General features: G+C 33.9%; 1 protein-coding gene across 9 annotated transcripts in view; it reads right to left on the reverse strand.

The window, feature by feature from the left end:
- Positions 1-19,850, reverse strand: part of LOC138122994 (Na(+)/H(+) exchanger protein 2-like) — a 115,918-nt gene that overhangs the window by 46,661 nt on the left and 49,407 nt on the right. For all 9 annotated transcript variants that reach the window (XM_069037456.1, XM_069037508.1, XM_069037482.1 and 6 more), the window contains exon 3: positions 15,327-15,780. In XM_069037456.1, coding sequence (XP_068893557.1) covers positions 15,327-15,780 — 454 coding nt within the window. The remainder of the gene's footprint in view (positions 1-15,326; positions 15,781-19,850) is intronic.

The following is a 19,850-nucleotide window of genomic DNA, read 5'->3' on the forward strand; positions in this document are numbered from 1 at the left end:
AGAATGTAGCACTATAACGAATTCCCAATTTTGGGATTCTAAACTTTAACATTTCAACTAATTCCGAACAATCAATCTTGCAATGCACGATTCTGTGTAAGTACAAAACAGATGCAATCTGACGCCTGACATACAAGGGTTCCAGCTGAAATTCCTTGACTAAACATGTGTAGGCATAACCCCTAACTGGATAAGCACCAAATTTAACAAGGTACAAATACTTTAAAAATTTCCTTTGTATGGACTCAATGGAAGAAACATGAGTTTGATATCTAGGGTTCCATACCACACAAGCATATTCAAGGTGAGAGCGAATGAAAGCATAGAATAATAGTTTAAGGCAATCAATACTTTTAAAACTCTTAGTGTTCCTAATTATAAATCCTAACATTTTATAACATTTAGAAGATAGATGTTCATAATGTTTAATAAAATTTAACATAACATACTACAGTGTGAACATTAAGTTTGGAACAAAATTCATAATAACGTAATGTGGTGTTTTTAAGAAAATCACTCGGATAGGTAGATTTTATTTTGAAAAATGCCATCCTGTGACGTGCAACTTGTTTAAATGACGTCACTGCTTTTTGCGCAATGACGTCATCACCAATTTTTTTAAATGACAACCCCCACTTTTTTCTTCTCTTTTTGATAGACCCTTCTACTACCTAAACAACGAATGAAAAAAATTGGTACCATACATAACAATTTTTTTGAGAAAATGGCAATTTTTATTTCAAAGATTTAATTTAATTTTTAATGTAATTTTTTTTTTGTATGGGTTTATTTAAAACAGAAGGTTTATTTTAATCAACCAAACAATTTAAAAGATTTACTGCAGCGAATTCGCTCTAAAATGGAACGAAAAGCCCTGACATTATTGAGCGCAGTGTACGAAGTGTCGGTAAGTGCCAGGTTAAATTAATTTTTTTAAATAAAATTTGCCATTTTCTCAAAAAAAATTGTAATGTAAGATACCAATTTTTTTCATTCATCGTTTAGGTAGTAGGAATGTCTATCAAAAAGAGATGAAAAAAGTGGGGGTTGCCATTCAAAAAAAATTGGTGATGAACTGATGACGTAATTGCGCAAAAACCAATGACGTCATTTAAACAAGTTGTACGTCACAGGATGGCATTTTTTAAAATAAAATCGACCTGTCCGAACGATTTTCCAAAAAACATCACATAACGCTACTATGAATTTTGTTCCAAACTTTATGTTCACACTGTACATGGGCTGATGAACACCCTCATGCCATGTGGGAACAGAATTTTCAGCAACAATTTTCGGTAAATGTATGAGTAGTTATATTAAACGGGCAACTAATTGAACCTTATATTTTACCACATCGTATGAATGCAGAACACTATTTGCATTTTTTGAGGGATGCTCTTTTGCATTTCCTGGAGGATGTACCCTTAGCAATTAGAGCAAATGCATGACTGTCACACTGCTCACATTATACGCAATTGGCTGAATTGGCCTCAACTTCGAAAGCATTCTGTATTTATCGTATGGTGCTGCTAACGGCAATAGCCGAGAGCCTGCAAGGATTTATGGAGAGCGATTTCCGAATAGGCAGTAGCCTTATTATACAACTTTTGCAGCAATGCATCGACGTGGAAAATGACAGATGCAGGACGTGATAGAATAGTTCGTACTGTGGGATTAGAGGAAAATGTCTTGGATGCTGTTGCTAATAATCTGAGAACTATTATTCGAACTGTAGCACAGGAATTTCGAATCAGGGCTTCAACAATGTGACGAGTTCTTCGAGAACAACTCATACACCCTTTTAGATTTCAAAAAGTCCAAAATCTGAATCGTAATGGCTTCGATCAACGAGTTCAGTTTTATAGGTGGTTCTTGAACAGCACACAACAGAATGAACGGTTTCTAAAGTTGATACTTTTTATCGATGAGGCTTCGTTTACAAGGGAAGGAATGTTCAATACTCATGCACGTGTGGGCTGAAGATAATCCTCATTCAATACATTGTAGAGGTTATCAACACAAATTTTTAATTAATATCTGGTGTGGGATTGTTGGCAACTATTTGATAGGTCCATTTGTGTTGCCGGATCGCTTAACGGGGGCGGTTTACACACATTTTTTGGAAAATGATTTACGAAATGGAGTAGAGCCGGTTGATATACAGCTGAGACATGAAATGTGGTTTATGCATGACGGTGGACCAGCACATTTTAGTCGCCAGGTACGCGCTTTTCTCGATGTCACTAATCCTGATAGATGGATAGGCAGAAACCGTCCGATACCGTGGTCGGCTCGCTCCCCAAACCTTAATCCCTTGGATTTTTTTATGGGGTCACCTGAAAGCCATGGTGTACGAAACTCTAGTCAAAGTAGTGGAAGAGTTACTAGCACGCGTAACTGCAGCATGTAGAGCAGTTAGAACCATGCCCACAGTTTTTGAACGTATCCGTCGTTCTTTATTGCACCGGTGTCAGCTGTGGATTGAACATAAGCGTGGGCGAAATTTTGATTGATATGTATTAACAGTTTTATGCTTATTTTTGATCATAGGATCAGCCCTGAAAGTTTGTCGGTGGAATTCTGACACACCGTGTATTGTATTCTAATGTAGTGTTGGGTTACAACCCTACAATTTAAAATCTCCCAATCTCTCGCTGGACGAAGTATAGCATTACCTATGGAAATATTGACTGATTCAAAATCATTGTGGATAAGTATGCCAACTATGTACGAAAATTTATGTGGCAACTGTGTGGGCAGGATAGCGTTGACACCTCTTTGACAGTTCATAGTCGCGGAATTTTGAAAATTGTCAAATCAATGTGCAATGATACAACGTGATCAAGAATGACTGAATCTGTTGGTAACAATGAAAATTTGAATGATTTTGGTACCAACGTGATCTAAACGCATTTCCCGTTGTCAGCTTTGACAGAGTTGATAGGCGAATTTGACGTTTACCATCAAAGGGTCATTTTTCTAATAGCATGAACATACCCGACATAACCAAATTTTTTTTTAATGTCCTGTCAAGTTAAAACATCCGGTCAGTGCCAATTACGAAACAGAAAAACACACATTTACATAACATAATTACAGAACCAAAAAATTAAATTATTTGACCTTGAAAAGCAAATCCAACGTGAATGGACTTTAGTAATTTACGTTATAAGTCCGGTAGGTTACTTGTAACAGTACGAGTTCGGCAGCCAATCTGCCTTTTCACACTAATTTTCATAAAGAACAAAGACTTGGTTTTGCCCTTCACTTTCTGTAGAAGGAAGATTTTTGGAATCGTGTAGTGTTTTCAGACGAAAAGACGTTTAAATCGTGTTATGATGGTAGGATTATAGTACATTGTATATCAAGAGTTGAAAATGAAATCGAATTTTCAACACGTGGTATACACGATACTTTTCCGACGACCACAAAAAAAAACGCTAATATTCGGTATTCCTTCAAACTTCAAATATTATTCGACAGAGCTGCGGACAAAACATACATTGGTGGCCATGGTTACTACAACTGTGTGCAATGATTTCATTGCGCACAGGCTAGAAGGTCTCTGATTGGCTAACCAGTTTCATTGCACAGGGGTTCGCTATTTGCATGCAATAGCCAACTTTCAATAATAGTTATTTGTGCGAATTTACGCATTTTTCATAGTGGTCGTCGGAAAAAGTATAATATGCACGGTGTAACTGAAATACGTGTGTTAATTTTAACCAGTGAAAGAATTTGCCAATTTATGAAATTTTTCTCTATAACATTTTGCTAAATTCGCAAGTTTTCTAAGATTTTTTGCGCCTTAATTTTTACCCAACGAATCGTTTTGTACAGTACAGCGTGATCAACAAGGACTGAAGCTGTTGGCAGCAAATGACAGCAAAATATTCCCAAAGTATGAAAATTTTTTGTGCATCAGTGTTGGCACCCGCTGCAAGTTGTGAACGTCAAAAAATTTAGGTTATGTTACGGGTTGGTGGTTTTAAAACACGATACGTACAAAACGACAAAAAATAGTATAAAAAGTAATTAGCTGTACCTACTTAATTTAATGGCTCACTGTTTCGATATTCATAAAAGCGACAGGCCGTGCCGACAAGCCTGTAAAGTAAGGAAAAGGAATGACGGGATTTTTAATGGTAAGGATTATTAGGCCCTTCATTAAACGTGCCCAACAAAGAACTTTGGATGCGTGTGTTTTAGATAAGAATCACCTGTTTGGAGTGAAAGCTTTCGCACTGACTTTCGAGGGCTTTGTTCATTCTACCTCGAATATTCTCAACTACATCTTCTGTAAGTGTTCTACCAGTAGGTTTGCCCTTTTTCACATCACCTGTTTGTAGGTAACGTTGCACCGATCTCGTGCAATGCTGCGCAAACGCAACTACTTAAGGTAACAACTGGCTCGGGGAACATTGAAATTGGTGAAATGCATCGTCCGTGCTCCGTGGCATACTGCCAACCGTTAGCAGCATTAACATTTCAAGTCCGAAAGTACGCCATAGTCATACCAATAAAAATGTCTTGCTCTAGTGTAAAAACCATTTTTTAATTAATAAATTGATACAAAAATGACACTTCATTTTGAAGTTTGAATTTGCCCGTCAAAATTGACAACTGAAAATGTAATGCTACCAACTTCACTGAAATTTTCATCATGTTGTCATTGTTGCCAACAGCTTCAATCCTTGTTGATCACTCTGTATATGATTAATAGTCCCGTTTTTTTTTGTAACCATGAAAATTTTAATTTTAATTATTTAATTTTTTCAACAATGTAACTTCTTGGTAAGGCTCCCTTTTTATCACAACAGGAAATTTTCGCCTTTACCTATAGACAGGTATACATTTTTATGGTTAATTTATTCCAAATTTTAAATCAATTTGTAACGCTTTTTCGTAAAAAATTCAAATAAAAAAATGTTTCATTTAATAAGTTCTGCTAGGTGTTAAAATTAACACACGCATTTTAAATACACCTGTATAGGCCCAGAAGCACATGTTTCGAAGAAAAATATATTAAAAAGACTAACTCTTTTGGCCGTTTTTCCGTTAGGCATGGATCAGTGCGCAAGGGCCGGGCGTGTTGTGTATGGTATAGATAGAGGAAAGACTCAACGCAAATACTCATACAGGGTGTTTCAAAACTGCCGCCAAAACTTCACAGAACATGATAAAATATGCTATATTGAATAATAAATCATTCCAGAAGATAAAGCGTTCCAAAGGCTGGAACAAAGAGATCATGTGTTTAAACACTCTATGTGTGTATGTGTATTCATATTATTTTAAGATGGGCACATGGACATAATTGACACGTTCGATTAAAAAAAACTGTTTTTCTTCTTTTATCAGGATTTCTAAACGCTATTTTTTTTTTAATTTACACCTGACAATATCGATTTACCTTACAATTTTCAATGTGTCAAGGCCACGACCTGCTAGATAGTCAGAGTGTGTATACCGGCCTGGGCGTAGACCGAAAAATCCTATGTTCTCATGATTCTGACGTTTAGGGTTGATTTCGGGGGTTGCTGTTAGCAACTAACTGTCATGCTATCACATCGTCATGTGCATCGTGACAATTTTGACATGCAGTCCAAGATGCAGTCCTCACACATGTATCTGCATGATGCATGCAGTCATGCGTCGCTGTCCAGTGATAAATGATACATTACTTTAATTGTAATTAGTAATTACAGTTTGGATATTCTAAATGGCAAAAGCAAAATGTTGCGCACTGGTTCGGTTGTGCGGGAGGGACAAAGTTTCGGCGCCGCGTTTTTTGAAAATATCTCGGTCAGTGGCGAGTGCAAATTCATAGAATAATAATTTGCCCAAAATGATATTCTATTCAAAACTGTACAAAACGTAAAATATCCTTTCCACTCATTTCCACCAAGAATGGCACGGATTAATTAAGCAAATATAGGTAATTGTTTTGTTGTGGGCCCATCTTTATCTGAAATGACCCGCTTAGGAAATAATGTAGGTAATGCAAATCCAAGAATGAGATTATAATTTTAATATTAATCTAGAAATAGGAAGTTGTTGCTGCATTTACCGCAATATCGGTTCTAATATGATAAAAGAGCCAGTTCATAAACACTAACAGCAAAATGCTAAAAACCAGAAACACCACACAGAACTAGCATCAACAAAATTAATAAAATTGTTGTTATTAAAGCTACTTTTAAACTGCGACACTCTTTGAGTCTTTGACACTGCATTTTGACAACTTCACTGAATTCATAACATTTGTTTATGAGGTTATGATTATTTAGTGATATTCCCCCCTAAAGTGGCGCCGTGGAGATCACAGGCACTAAAGCTTCGCCCAGGCAGATGTATAGTGAAATATGTCAATCATCAAGACGGCGGTGGTCAAGGCGATCTAAAGTTACAGGCCAGGACACTGGCTGCGTTGCCACATTCTCTGGTAGGCTATTCCATGACCTACGATGTTCCTAAAATTTTGAAACCAATTTGACATTTAAAATAAATTTTGACAAGTCCTTGGTCAAATTCGTCAAACTGAATTAAAAGCGCCTTTTAAGTGTTGCGTGCCAAATTGCAACTCAAATTATGCGCCTTCTTCAAATTACGTAGGTACTATCGCGGCCAAAATACTTTGGTCGTCACTTTTTGACACTTCAAATGTAAATCAAGTATTAATGTCAATATACATGACAATTTCAAATTCTTCTTGTCAAAAATATGGCACCTTCAGTTTTTGATAAATATAGAATCGTCTTACTTGCTTCTGAAGGTTGTCTAAACCGCGACCATGTTGATCTTTTGCTTTTGAACCCTGCCTCCGCAGCTGGGATTTACCCCAGCCGTATGATACTGATAGATTAAAATAATTTTGACAGTAGTAAAAAATAAGGTTAAACTTCCTAAAGTTTGCTTTACAATTGAATGTCATTTATGTCACATTGACGACCAAAGTATTTTGGCCGCGATAGTACTATGGCGGACAATAAATTTAGGCCGGCCTGTCATTGCCTTGACATCAAAATGTGAAGCTGGCATTATGTTCAACTAACCCTATTTTCGATTTTTGTCATTCTTGTCATCGTGACAGCGATAATCAAAATTAAAATTGGGAAAAGAAGCGTGCAGAAAGAGAAGTGCTACTACAAATCAGTTATGCTAGTGCGTCATGATCTGTAAGTTACGAAAAAGGCGAAGGAAACGCCAAACAGCTTGAAAACCTCCAGTTTGACAAACTGACACATCAGTCATAATGACAATAAATGGTCGCTTGCATTGATTTTTTTGAAATGTCAGAAATTTGCCGGCCTAAATTTATTGTCCGCCATAGTACCTGTATTTAAGTTTCCATTAAATGAGGAAACGAACCCAATTTGGAAAGATATTTGCAAAATCGAAAAGTGAAGAAATCGCAAAAGCAGCCATGCTTGTGCTAAACATTTTAGGGGAACAGATATAAATGGGGACAAAATAAAGCGACTTCTACCAAACGCTGTGCCAATAACTTCTAATTACAAAGAAATTACATTTTGGGAAGAAATAATCAAAATTAGTAATGACCCCCACAATCACTTGGGAAAATCTTTTTGGCTTTAAAAAGGAATATTGAGATGAGACTGGGAAGCAAATTACAAGAAATGGGGTGGGATTCAGGCAATGGGGAGAACAAAATTGTTATATTTAAGTTGGAAATGCCCACCTCGCGTTAGTTTATAATAACCAAACAGTTTCAATAGCCCGGAACACAGCAGGACATCTGAAATATTATCAGTAATGAGCACCGTTATTTTTCTGTCCCCAAGGTGGATTTAAACTGTATATTACAATGCGATAATGCATTTTTAAACTGTCGCAAAATTAGATCACTCATATTTGACAAATGCAAATTCAATGACAGGTTTAGTGGATTTCGAATTTTTTCACCAAATGTTGGTGAAGCAATGTTGCCAGACTGTGGTAGGCCATTCCATAGCACACTGTCTTTGGTCAGTGTCAAGGCCTGGTAAATGAAGATCGCCTTGAATGTGTAGATCGTTACTATGACTATACAGTACATATAATAAAATGGTTTGGTTGCTGTGTTTACTGCTGCTCATTATTATCATATTCAGAACATCTTTTGTACAGGGCAAGCCACATAAGGTTTATTTCTGAATTTATTTTGTACGCAACCAAAAATACTAATGACGCTGACCACTTGATACCGTTTATAATGTGATTTAATTTAGTAATCAACGTAGGTATTGTATGTAATTTGGCTAAAAATGTCAAAATGACAGTTGATGAACTTAATTTTTGATTTCATTAATTAGAACAAGAAAACGTCATTTTGACATTTGTGGTCAAATTACATACCTACGTTGATTACTAAATTAACTCACATTATAAACGGTATCAAGTGGTCTGCGTCATTATTAGTATTTTTGGTTGCGTACAAAATAAATTCAGAAATAAGCCTTATGTGACTTGCCCTGTACCGGGTGGGGCATCGTATACGCGCACGCCAGAAATCGCTACTTCTAATTAAATAAAATTGGGGAAATTTTATATACCTGACTAATTATTGATAAGGTATATTTGAGAATTTTTTAATTTTTTTTTTGTTAATAAATAAGGCCGTAACAGTTTTATTAGTTTTCTGAAATTAACTGTTAATTTACCTATAAAGTTTTTACACTAAATGAATCTGTATCTTCTAGCGCATCAAACCCTGGTGGCACAATTACAAATTTTGACTTGGTTAGCTAAATAATTCGCTTTTTTATTTAAACGTAAACCAGACGGATGATTTACGGCACAATGGTATAATTTCCCAACAAAGGTATAGCCGACCGTTTTAAACCTTTTTGCCATAAAATTGACAGTTTCCATTGTCACCTAAATTTACGACAGCACAAGTAGCAGGTCATAAATAAAAATGATTTTGAAAGTTGAAATGTAAAACTGCGTTTAATTCAAAATCTAATTGGTATTTCATTCCGTAGATTTCGTAAATAATTATAGGAAATGAATCTGGGTAGGTTAGTATAAAAATCTGAATTTGACTTTTTGGTTGAAATTTACATTTTAATTTTTTTTGGCTTTGTTTGTAAGGGAAAAATTATCAAAAAATTATGAAATGTACCTTACCAACAGCCAGGTAAGTCTGAAAAATTTCGACAATTTTATTTAATTAGAAGTCGCGAATTCTCGCGTGTGCGTATACGTTGCCCCACCCGGTATAATGTTGCCACTTTTATAACGAGTTTGATTTGGAGCCTATGCTATAGCATGGGTTGCCATAGGTAACACGCCGACTCGATTTATTTTTTAATTGATCGCACCGTATTATAGTCCGTTTTTTTTTTTATCAAAAGCCACCAACACCGCAATTTGCACTCAAAATAGAACTGGCAACATTGTACAGTTTTTACTTAGGGTGAAAAATCTCATCATATAAAAATTGCGGTTATGTAGAGATATTAAAGTAGCACAGCATGTTAAGGATGAACTGGAGTAACAATCTCAGCAAAAAGTTGCGGAATTCTTATAATGCTACGAAACGTTTATTACGAGGAATCAATATTTGAAAAAAAAGTTTTTAATTTTTGTAATCAGTTGCAAGTAAATTTTGTGTTTATTTTCTTGATATTTAGATAATTACTTACATTTCAAAAATATTAAATTTGAGCCCCTATTCTATTAAAAAATAAAGTTAGCCTTGTATCATCAAAATAAATGATGTGCTAACTATGTACCAAATTTCAACGAGCTCTGATAAAGCGTTCTGAAAATATTTAGCTGTATGCATGCTTTTTGTGACCCTGTATACTGGGCGCCCCAAAATTCGCGGAACAACTTAGCAGTACGTTGTTAAGTAGGTAGTCATTAAAATATCAGATAAGAATGTTAAAAAAATTCAATCTTCTTTTTTGTAGAAGATATGGACCTATTCGTTACACTAAATGTGGCAACATTTAAAAACAGTGTATGTATCCCAATAATCTGCAAATATTTCATTTTTGTTGTATCCATGGAAATGAGAGAGAAAAATCAAAACCATGTTGCCGTACGTTACTTGAGGTAAAACGGCCATAAAATTACTATTTGGAAATGCTGGAAATAATGAAGAAAATAATTGCAAACCTGATCACAATCATTCAGAATTATTATGTCACTGGCTAGTAAAAGAAAAATAGTCAAGTTCTTTTTTAATGTTTAAAATAAATGAGATCAAAGCTGCACCTTTTGAACCCCCATATCTTCAAATCTAAGAGGGGTAGAATTTTTTTATTATTTCTCTTATTATTTTCTAATGAGTTGAAATTGCCCCATTAAGTTGTTCCGCGAATTTTGGGGCACCCAGTATACATATCATATACAGGGTGAATTTGTGTGGAAAAATGTGGTCGAAAACCTTAATACCATTTTTTCCTAACATGAATGGTTTTCTCAAAAATAATAGTTATTTATTATACGAGCGGGCTAAATGAATGTTTAACGAGCGATGCGTTTAATAGCGCGAGCGGCGAAGCCGCAAGCGCGTTAACATCGCAAGTTAAACATTCATTTAGTCGGCGAGTATAATACAACTGCTTATCCAATTTTACACTAATAAACCTCTCCAATTTGAGTGTATTTTTTTTTAAATCAAGTCCGAAGTTTGTGTCACTAATCACCTATGATTGTCGAGTCGCTGAGTGTGATTTTTTGTTGCCATGGCTTTATTGACACGAGAAAAAAAAATCGGTGTGACAGTGAATTATTTTATCCAATATTACTCCTAATAAAATTAGGGGTCATATGCATAAACCATAGTATGTAAATGCTTTTACTTGTATTAGTGAGAGATAGAAAAACATGGACTCTATTAGATAGAAAAAGACAAATATATAGTATAAGCAAATGCTTATTCTTATGCATACTACCCTGGGTCTTTACGGCGTATACACGTATAGAAGGTGAAAATCTAGAAAATGGATGATACAATTATGAACAATTGCTTCCCAATACCTGTAATGTATGTATAATTATTGTTTAATAAATTTTTATTTATTTTCTCTGATAGTTACCTACTTGATATTTTTAAACCGTTAGCGAAATAAAAATTTTAAACGGCTAGAGCAATTAAAATTTTATTCGATTATTCATTAAACAAGTGCTTTTATCCCCTGTATCTAAGTATTTAAACATGACTTTATAAGGCAAAATTGGATAAAAATTTAAAATGGTGCCCCACTGTTTGGAGCTTTAACACCATTTTATTGTTGTGATAATTAAATAAATAGTTAACGTTTTGTAATGAACGTTAATTGCTTAGCAGCCAAAAACAACAATGCCTCTTTGGCAGATTTTATTGAGTACCTACTGTCACAATGACGTTTCGGTTTTACATATTTCTCTTGGATAATATCTCATCAAAAACTACCAGGAGTGAATTTTTTATTACCAAAATCAATAAAATATTCAAAATAATTATCTGCATTCACCACAATCTTGAGGTACTCGTATGTAAGTCTCCTTTTATTGTTGCAAAGAACTGAAATTATTTCCGCAGCTTTATTTGTGATACCATATCTCGATCAACCTCTAAAGGGATTTGAAATCGAGCACTGACCACCAACTAATAAGATTTGTTAATTTCTGTGTAACTTTATTTATTTGTATTGAAAAAATTCATAATAAATGTTCAAAATATCCTCCGTTTTCCCTAATACAAGCATTAGCATACCTTAGGACAGCAGCATTGGCATTTCCGTTACATTCCTCACACACAAAATTCATATCTGCATACTCCTCGATAGAATATACTGGCATTGTAAACGACTTTAATCTTTGCAAGCGACCGATAAAAATTAGATCAAGTCAAAGTGTATACTTTGACAGTAGTCAATTTCGAATCGTTACCAAGCAATCATTTTTAAATCGAAACATTTTTTCCTGATTATTTCCTTCAGGTGTCTAGCAACCAATTGCGTGACAAATATTGACCAATCAGAACGAGAAAACAAAAAATAACCCGATAAAATTTCTCTAAAATGCACACTGTGCAATAATCGGATAAAAAATGTCGGTAGGTACAGTTGCGGCCGTTGAAAACTCAGACACTTTGACAACGCCAAACTTTTGGCTTTGTAAATGGTATTGAAAGTGACGTTTCCCATAGTGTCACTCAAACATTATCCACATTAATTTCTCTCGCAATGGCTCTTATACTCACACCGTCCTTTAGTCAAACACATTTTTGCAAATCAGATAATTGCGGCATTTCAAAAGTTACGCGCGATTCTGACCTAATATGTCAAATACTGACACTGACTTTATAATCCTTGATGAAAATCCAGTTTACGCTAATCAAATTTCGGAATTTATACAGAGTGTTTAAATCTTTTCTGCCTGAGATTTCAACGGCCGCAACTGTACCTGATTTTTTTTTTTAATAAATTATTTTGAATAAAAAGGATTGGAAATAATGTGTTTGTTTTCATTCTATTCAGGAAATAATCAGCCGTATACCCCTCGTGCAAAATTTTAATATCGGCAAATTGTTTGCTAATGAACTCAAACATCCATAAATTATTCGGTCAGAAGACCAATTATTATCAAATAAGAGCACGAGACGAAGTCGAGGGGTCTTCTGACCTCATTTATGGATGTTGTTGTTCATTAGCAAAAAATTTTCCGATAAAAAATTTTGCACTTGGGATATAATATGTGAACAAAGCAATATTTCAGCAGTCCCAAAACAGCAGGGAACAATTTTATTTTCAGAAAACGGTTGAATTTATCCAAAAACGGTATAAAGGTTTTCGACCACATTTTCTTTGATAAACTCACCCCGGAATTTTTGAGAGACGATTCCCTAACACCCTGTATGTTCAATCACGGCCATCCAAAAGTGAACGTTTTTATTTAATAGTTTAATTTTTACCTTAAATCATATAGGCGTCCTAAAGTGTTACAGTTTGATACTAGCGTTAAAAAATTATTGAAAGTATTTTTTTTAAATCCCATGACATCTCACTCCGATTCAGACAGCTAGGGCTGTTGCAAATCTAGAAGAAAATTGATCGTTCGCAAGCTATCGTTCACTTTTGGATGGCCGCGATAGTACATATTTGCTCTAGATCTTTTTTTTTTCACACAAATAAAAACATTTAAATTGTAAAATTTATCATGAACTATAAAATCTATATTTTGTTATAATGTTCAAAAGAAAACTGAAATAAACAATGCCACTACAAAACAATGATGATTTTAGTTTATTAAAAAAATCAAATTTAATGTGGTATTGATTAATTCGTGGTTCATGTTTACTGTCTTATTATTGTCTGGATTACCTGTATCCACGCAACCAACCCTGTTGAAGTAATAACAAAACTTGAACTAGAATTATTATTCAATGGGTTCGTCACACTATTAAAAGATAATTCGTATGATTATTTTCTTTATCATCACCTTGACAATTACATCTTGCTAATTATTATTAGCCTTGTTCTTTATTTATTTATTCGAGATAACATTTAATGCATAAAGCTAGATCACCTAATTTTCTAATAAAAGTGGGCAAGAGCTAACTTACTTAAAAAAGTATAAATTTGCATTTCTGCTGAAACTTATTAATAGGTAAATAAAAGCTTCTCCTCATCTGCACTGCGTCAGTAAACACAAACGGTCTCACATTGGGAGCATCATTTCATGTAGGTATAAACTAATAAAACTTCAGAAAATTTAGCAAATATGTTGGTAATTTCATAAAACGATCATTTTAGAACGGATATTTATACGGTTCATGAAATTTTGTTCGTGAAGGGCACGCGTGACGTAACTAGCATGGGTGATGAGTATGTACATGGTATCTGAGATCTTGACGATCAGCATCTATACCTATGTTCTCCTGAGGGCACTCCTCATTTTTCAGTTGTAAAAAGTCATTCAGTGTAGGTGTAATTTTAGCTGTCATCATAGCACAGAAATTGATAAAAAATAAAAGGAAATGCTTAAAAAAAAACCAATCTGGGTAAAGAGTTGCAAATTATAAAGATGCAAAATTTTTACTGCTTTATATCAATTGAGTATGAGCTAAGAAACGAGAATATTTATTTTCTTCAATTTATTTGGACTGAACCCTGCGTAGTTTGATTTTGCTGGAAAAAGTGAACACATTATGTATACGTGAAACTTTCATTGCTAGTTGCTCGCACGTACCTACGTGAGTTGTGTAGACGATTTGAGCTCGCGTGAAAGGAGTGTTGAAGAGCATCTCAAACGCCATTTTATAAACTATGTACATCCGCCATTAGTGATGCAAGATGAGCACCCAAAAATATGTTTTACGGTAATGACAACAACCTCTACTATGATGTAATGTAATACATATTTGTAAATGGGTCTCTGCTTAAATTTAAAAAAAATACGAGTGTGAGGAATGTCACTTAATATAATACGAGTAGGTTACCTATTATTTAGCAACTAGAACATAAATCTGAAAGCACCAATGAATGTACCTAACAATGAATTTTATGGCACGAATAAATGTAGTAATAAGACAATAAAATAACTCTCCATCGCCAGAAGTGAAGTAACCGAGAGCAATACCTACTTACTCGTATCTCAAATTCAGTATTTATGCATAAGCTACATAGTTACATAAGTTAAATTTAGGCTTCATTTCAAAAATTCATATTTCTTCAAATCTGTCAGTTGACCTTTTTAATAAATTTTTATTTGTATTATTCTAAATTAATACGGACAAATTTGGAGAGAAATTCTAATCTTAACTAGTATGTATAAAAAAAATATATATATGACTGCCAAGTGGAAGCATACTTACAAAATTAATCTCTATTAAGAACAGTTTGTGAAGTCTTTATTTTGTACAGTTCGAGACACGGAATTTCGGGCATCACTGTCAATATGCTGTCAAAAATTGTAAAATAAACTTTACATTATTAACCTCAATGACTGACATGCGACTGACATGGACAGAAAATAAATTTCAAAATTTGACTTTTGAATGTCACGTTGACAATAAAGAGTGATTTACATCGCAATTTTTTGAAGTGACAGAAAAATGATGCCCGAAATTCCGTGTCCCGAACTGTACTAGTTACGATACGAGGAGAATTATATGAAACAAGACGAACATTTAAGTGAAATTGTAAAATCAATAGAAATTATTTTATATTTACACTTGCTGCAGGTACGTAGAAACAATAACTGGCTCAGCGGTTTTTCATATATCATTCACTTAAGTAATCATTAGTTTCAATTTTACAATTTCAAATTTCATAAAATATAAAACATATGAAAAGTATTAATAACAATTAAAAAGAGATACTCACGCTAGTATTCCGGACATGTGGAAAATTTCAGCATTTAAATAAGCCAGATAGGCCATAACAAATATAAAAATAGGTTCTATAACACGCACTTCATTTGTAAATTTAGTAACAAATCCAGTGGCGAGTCCCCATATCACACCGATCACAGTACCCCCGATGGCCACTACGAAAAAGCTCGCTAAACCCGCTAGAAGGTCCTGATAGACAATGTTTTCTAGGCCCATCTCTGTATACGATTCGAAGAGATGATATAACACTACCGTAACGGCATCATTTAATAGTGATTCACCAAACACAACTATATACAAAATTTCGTTAACTTGAATCTCTTCAAAAACAGCTAGCACGGCTACTGGATCCACTGCAGATATCAGCGATCCAAATAGGAACATGTCCAACAGTGGAGTCTCACAGGAGTAGAGGCCTGTCATTCCTACTGCCCATAAGGAAGCACCTAAAACAATAATGTTGCATAAATAGGTATAAATGTATGTTATATAGATAAATCATAATAAATTTTTCAATAGTGTTTCTTCATTTACAGTTTACTCACTTAAAAAGTTTTACTGTATATTGGGTCGTAAACATCGGTTTATTTGTCTCTATCTCTACGTGTAAAAAGTCTCTTTAAGGGCTAGATCGGTAATAGTACTAATAGTATTTTACAATAGAAGTCCGTTAGGACAGCTTTTACAGCTGGTCCGGAGACTGAGACGAGATCGAAGAACGAGTCGAATAATACTGGCGAGGCAGCGAAGACCCTAACGGACGTGTATTGTAGAATAGTTGTTGTAATTAACAAACAGTCCGAAAAACAATCTTTAACAACTAGATATTAAAAAAAATACCGGGCTTTTATTTATTGTTGCCATACTAACATACTAACGTTGCCATACCAACTAATTCATTAGATGTTTTCAACGGCAATTTCGATTGGATAGCTTACGTGTTGTGCTGCACTACCATACAAAATGCAAGAAATTTTATAAAAGATTTACGACCCAATATACCGTAAAACGCTCGTATGTACAATGTTCGACTCGTTATCACTCGTTCGTTAGGTACTGAGTTCCCACGTAAAGTTCTATGTAATGGTCTTGCATCGTAAGTAACTATTGAATTAATTATATAGGGTCATTATAAATGATTGTAGTCGAAGTAAGCCATGCCCATGTTATGAAATTTTTGCCGTCTCACTGTGAATTTTTGTCTCTGTCAGTTTATTTTTTAGGTGAAAAGTGTGGTGATGAAAATTTTATTTCTTTCTTTCTAAATATATGGTTGAATTTAAAAATATCAAGTTGTTTTTCAACCAATTTAACTCCTGTGTGTGAAGAGTGTGTACATATTTACTTATTCATCATTTTTTATATGGAGCGGCAGCCATAAATTTTACATTCAGTTTTTACGCCAACTTGGACTACAATAATTTATAATGACCCTGTACTTCTTAATAACAATATATCAGATTATAAATTTAGGTATACATACTTATAAAGCAGTCAGAGTATTTTGTACCGGGATATCAAAAATTATCTTGGTCAAAGGTGGTCATAGATTGGAAAACGTCCGTCTCAACTTGTTGCGTGTGTTTTCTAGGGTTGTGTTCCATACGTTGACGAACGTCATTAACAAACAACTTACGTACGATTTGCTTACCAGTACTTTTTTATGAGTCAAGAACCAGTTTCGCGAAACACACCAACACAATTTGTAAGACATGCATAAAAATCCGGATTGTAACATTCAAAAAATGATTGACACAAATGCACGATCTAGCTTCGACAATTATTTTTTGAAAATCCATGACCACCTTTGACCATGATAATTTTTGATAATCCCGGTAGCTTATAGTATTGATACATCTTTATTAAGAGTAAATTTTAAAAAAATTGACAATATAATGAGCATGAAATTAAATTTCAGTTTACTTTGGTTCATTCAAAATATTGTTTCAAACCTAAATAAGTATTTACTTATTTTACCACCAATATTTAATGTTAAGGTAAGTACAAAGTGCCTCTAAAAGAATGTCTATCAAGAGTTCTGTGGAATTCAAATTCTGCAATATTTAACCGATAGTTACGTTCAATGAGCCAAAGAAAACATATCCAATAAAAAAATAGGAATTAAATTTGTCAATAACTTCTAAACAGTTGTGGGAAGATGGTTCATCAGTTCTTCTCCTTGGCATAGAAACAAAATACTAGAAACATTCAAACAATTTCTCAAATACTGGAATTATTAATAGTTTGTAAAACTGTTTTCCGACGACCACTATGCAATATGGCATATTTCACACAGTTTTCCCTTAGTGAAAATTTAAAATTGCAAACAATTTCAATGGTTGTGTAAACACATGAGCGGGTATGAATTTTAGGATTCATATCGTATTTAATTGTAACTCTGTTTTGAAAATTTTGCGGGAAAAATGATAACTAAAAAAATGTTTAATTTAACAAGTCCTACTGGTAATTAAATTTCTTATGTGGACTTCTATAACACCCTGTATAGGTACAGTTGCGGAATTAAAATTTCGGGCACTATTGTCAATGTCATGATATAAACTCTAAAACAACTTTTACGTTAATAACCTTATTTTTTACTCTTGTCATGTTTTTGTCTTTTTGGCATTCAAAAATTGTCATTTGTGGCATAATAACGGGTAGGCAACATATCAAAGCGATGATTTAATTACACTCAGTGCAACTAACTGAAATTTCAAAATTCAAAATGGATTGGGTGACTGATACAGAAAAGTTTAATTTTTGAATGTCAGTCATGATGACAGTAGAAGGTGCTTTACAGAGATTTTGTTGAAGTGACAGAAAAATCGTGCCCGAAATTTTAATTCCGCAACTGTACCTACATTTTTCAGCCATTCCTAACTTGGCATCTGTCAAAGATAACCTCAAAATTTACAATTAATTCATGTTTTTCAAAATTTTTTAACGAACACGAAAAACATTGTGTGCACCTCGGTCAAAAAGTACCTTTTGTCCTCCCCTGTTTTCAAGTCTCGGCTCCGCCTCGATTAGAAAACCTAGACTCGGATGCACTTTTTAAGCCTTGATACAGAAATAACTATTGTGCGATAAAAACTTTACAGTTTTTTTGAAGAAAGAACGATCGCTGTTCTAATACTAACAGTTTTTTACTGTTTTTCATTCGAGTATTTTAATAGAGTAATTCTTTTTTCGTGCTTCGTTATCAATGGATGTGTAAACACAACGGTTGCCATTTTTCCAGTTTCAATTTTCGGTTATAAATTCATTATCAAAATGATGAACGAGGTTGACAAAGTGGCAGAAAACGCAAGAAATTGTCTCTTGCTGCCTAGAAAATCCAAGCAAATGTACGAAATAAAGTTAAATAATTGTTGTAACTGCATTGTTTAAATAATGTTTGTAAATATACAATATCCAAAATAGTTTTCAATAAATAGTTTAAATTTCAATAACAATTTTGACTTTTATTTGACATATCTTTATGGCCCATGGGCATAAAGTGGTCCGTGGGCCATAAAGAGACGTTTATGTCAAAAACCTAATTTTTTTATCGGATAAATTTTTCAATTTTACGAAAAGTTATTGCATTGATAATTTTACGAGCTGAATTTGGGCATTTTTATTGTGGTTAGGCTCGAGAGCTAAAGCTAAAGCTCTCGGGCCTAACCGGAATAAAAATACCCAAATATCAACGAGTAAAATTGTCTAAAGCAAAAATATTTAAGTGAAAATTGGGAAATTTATCAGATATTAAAAATTAGATCGTGTTATTTTTGGCAAGATTAATTCCAGAATACAAATTTTAACTTTACGTAATAATTTATTTATAATACAGTTATTAAAAACACAATTTGAGAATCTGACAGGAGTAGCATGCAATTTTAATCACTTTTGACAGATGACAGAGTAGTAGGGTGTTTTTACCGCGATAAACATTTTTGATTGGATGAAAGCAAGCGCTCTGATTGGCTGAACACGCATGTTTGATGTACAGTCATGTTCAGATAAATCTGGGACAATTTTATTTTTCGAGGGTAATGTGGGCTAAACATTGAACAATATTTCCATGAATTTTTTGCTGCCAGAGCAAATAGCAACTTTCATTTATTTGTCAAAGTTGACATGTGATTATACTTTTCAAAGCAATTTTACCGCAAAATAATAATAAAATAACAACCATTGAATTGTTAATTTTAGCCAAAATATTTTTTTTAATAAAATGTTAAGTTAAGGGGAAGTAGGATATGTTCACAAGATTCTGTATCAAGTTTAAAACGTCGTAACTGTTTGATACGAAGTACAAATTTCTTGAAATACAAACCTTTTTTTCAGAGGTACCTACATTATTACTACTCGGATTTTATCCACTTGAAAAAAACAAACATTATTAAACAATGGATCGGCTAATTCTTAAACGTAAAAGAACCACCAACTAAATCTCATAAATGTTAGAATGACCATTTGTTGACAAATCGTGTTTCATTTATCAGTTAACACCTCCTAAGTCGTGGACAGT

The sequence above is a fragment of the Tenebrio molitor genome, chromosome 1 (genome assembly GCF_963966145.1).
Source record: "Tenebrio molitor chromosome 1, icTenMoli1.1, whole genome shotgun sequence".
NCBI classification, from domain to species: Eukaryota; Metazoa; Arthropoda; class Insecta; order Coleoptera; family Tenebrionidae; genus Tenebrio; species Tenebrio molitor.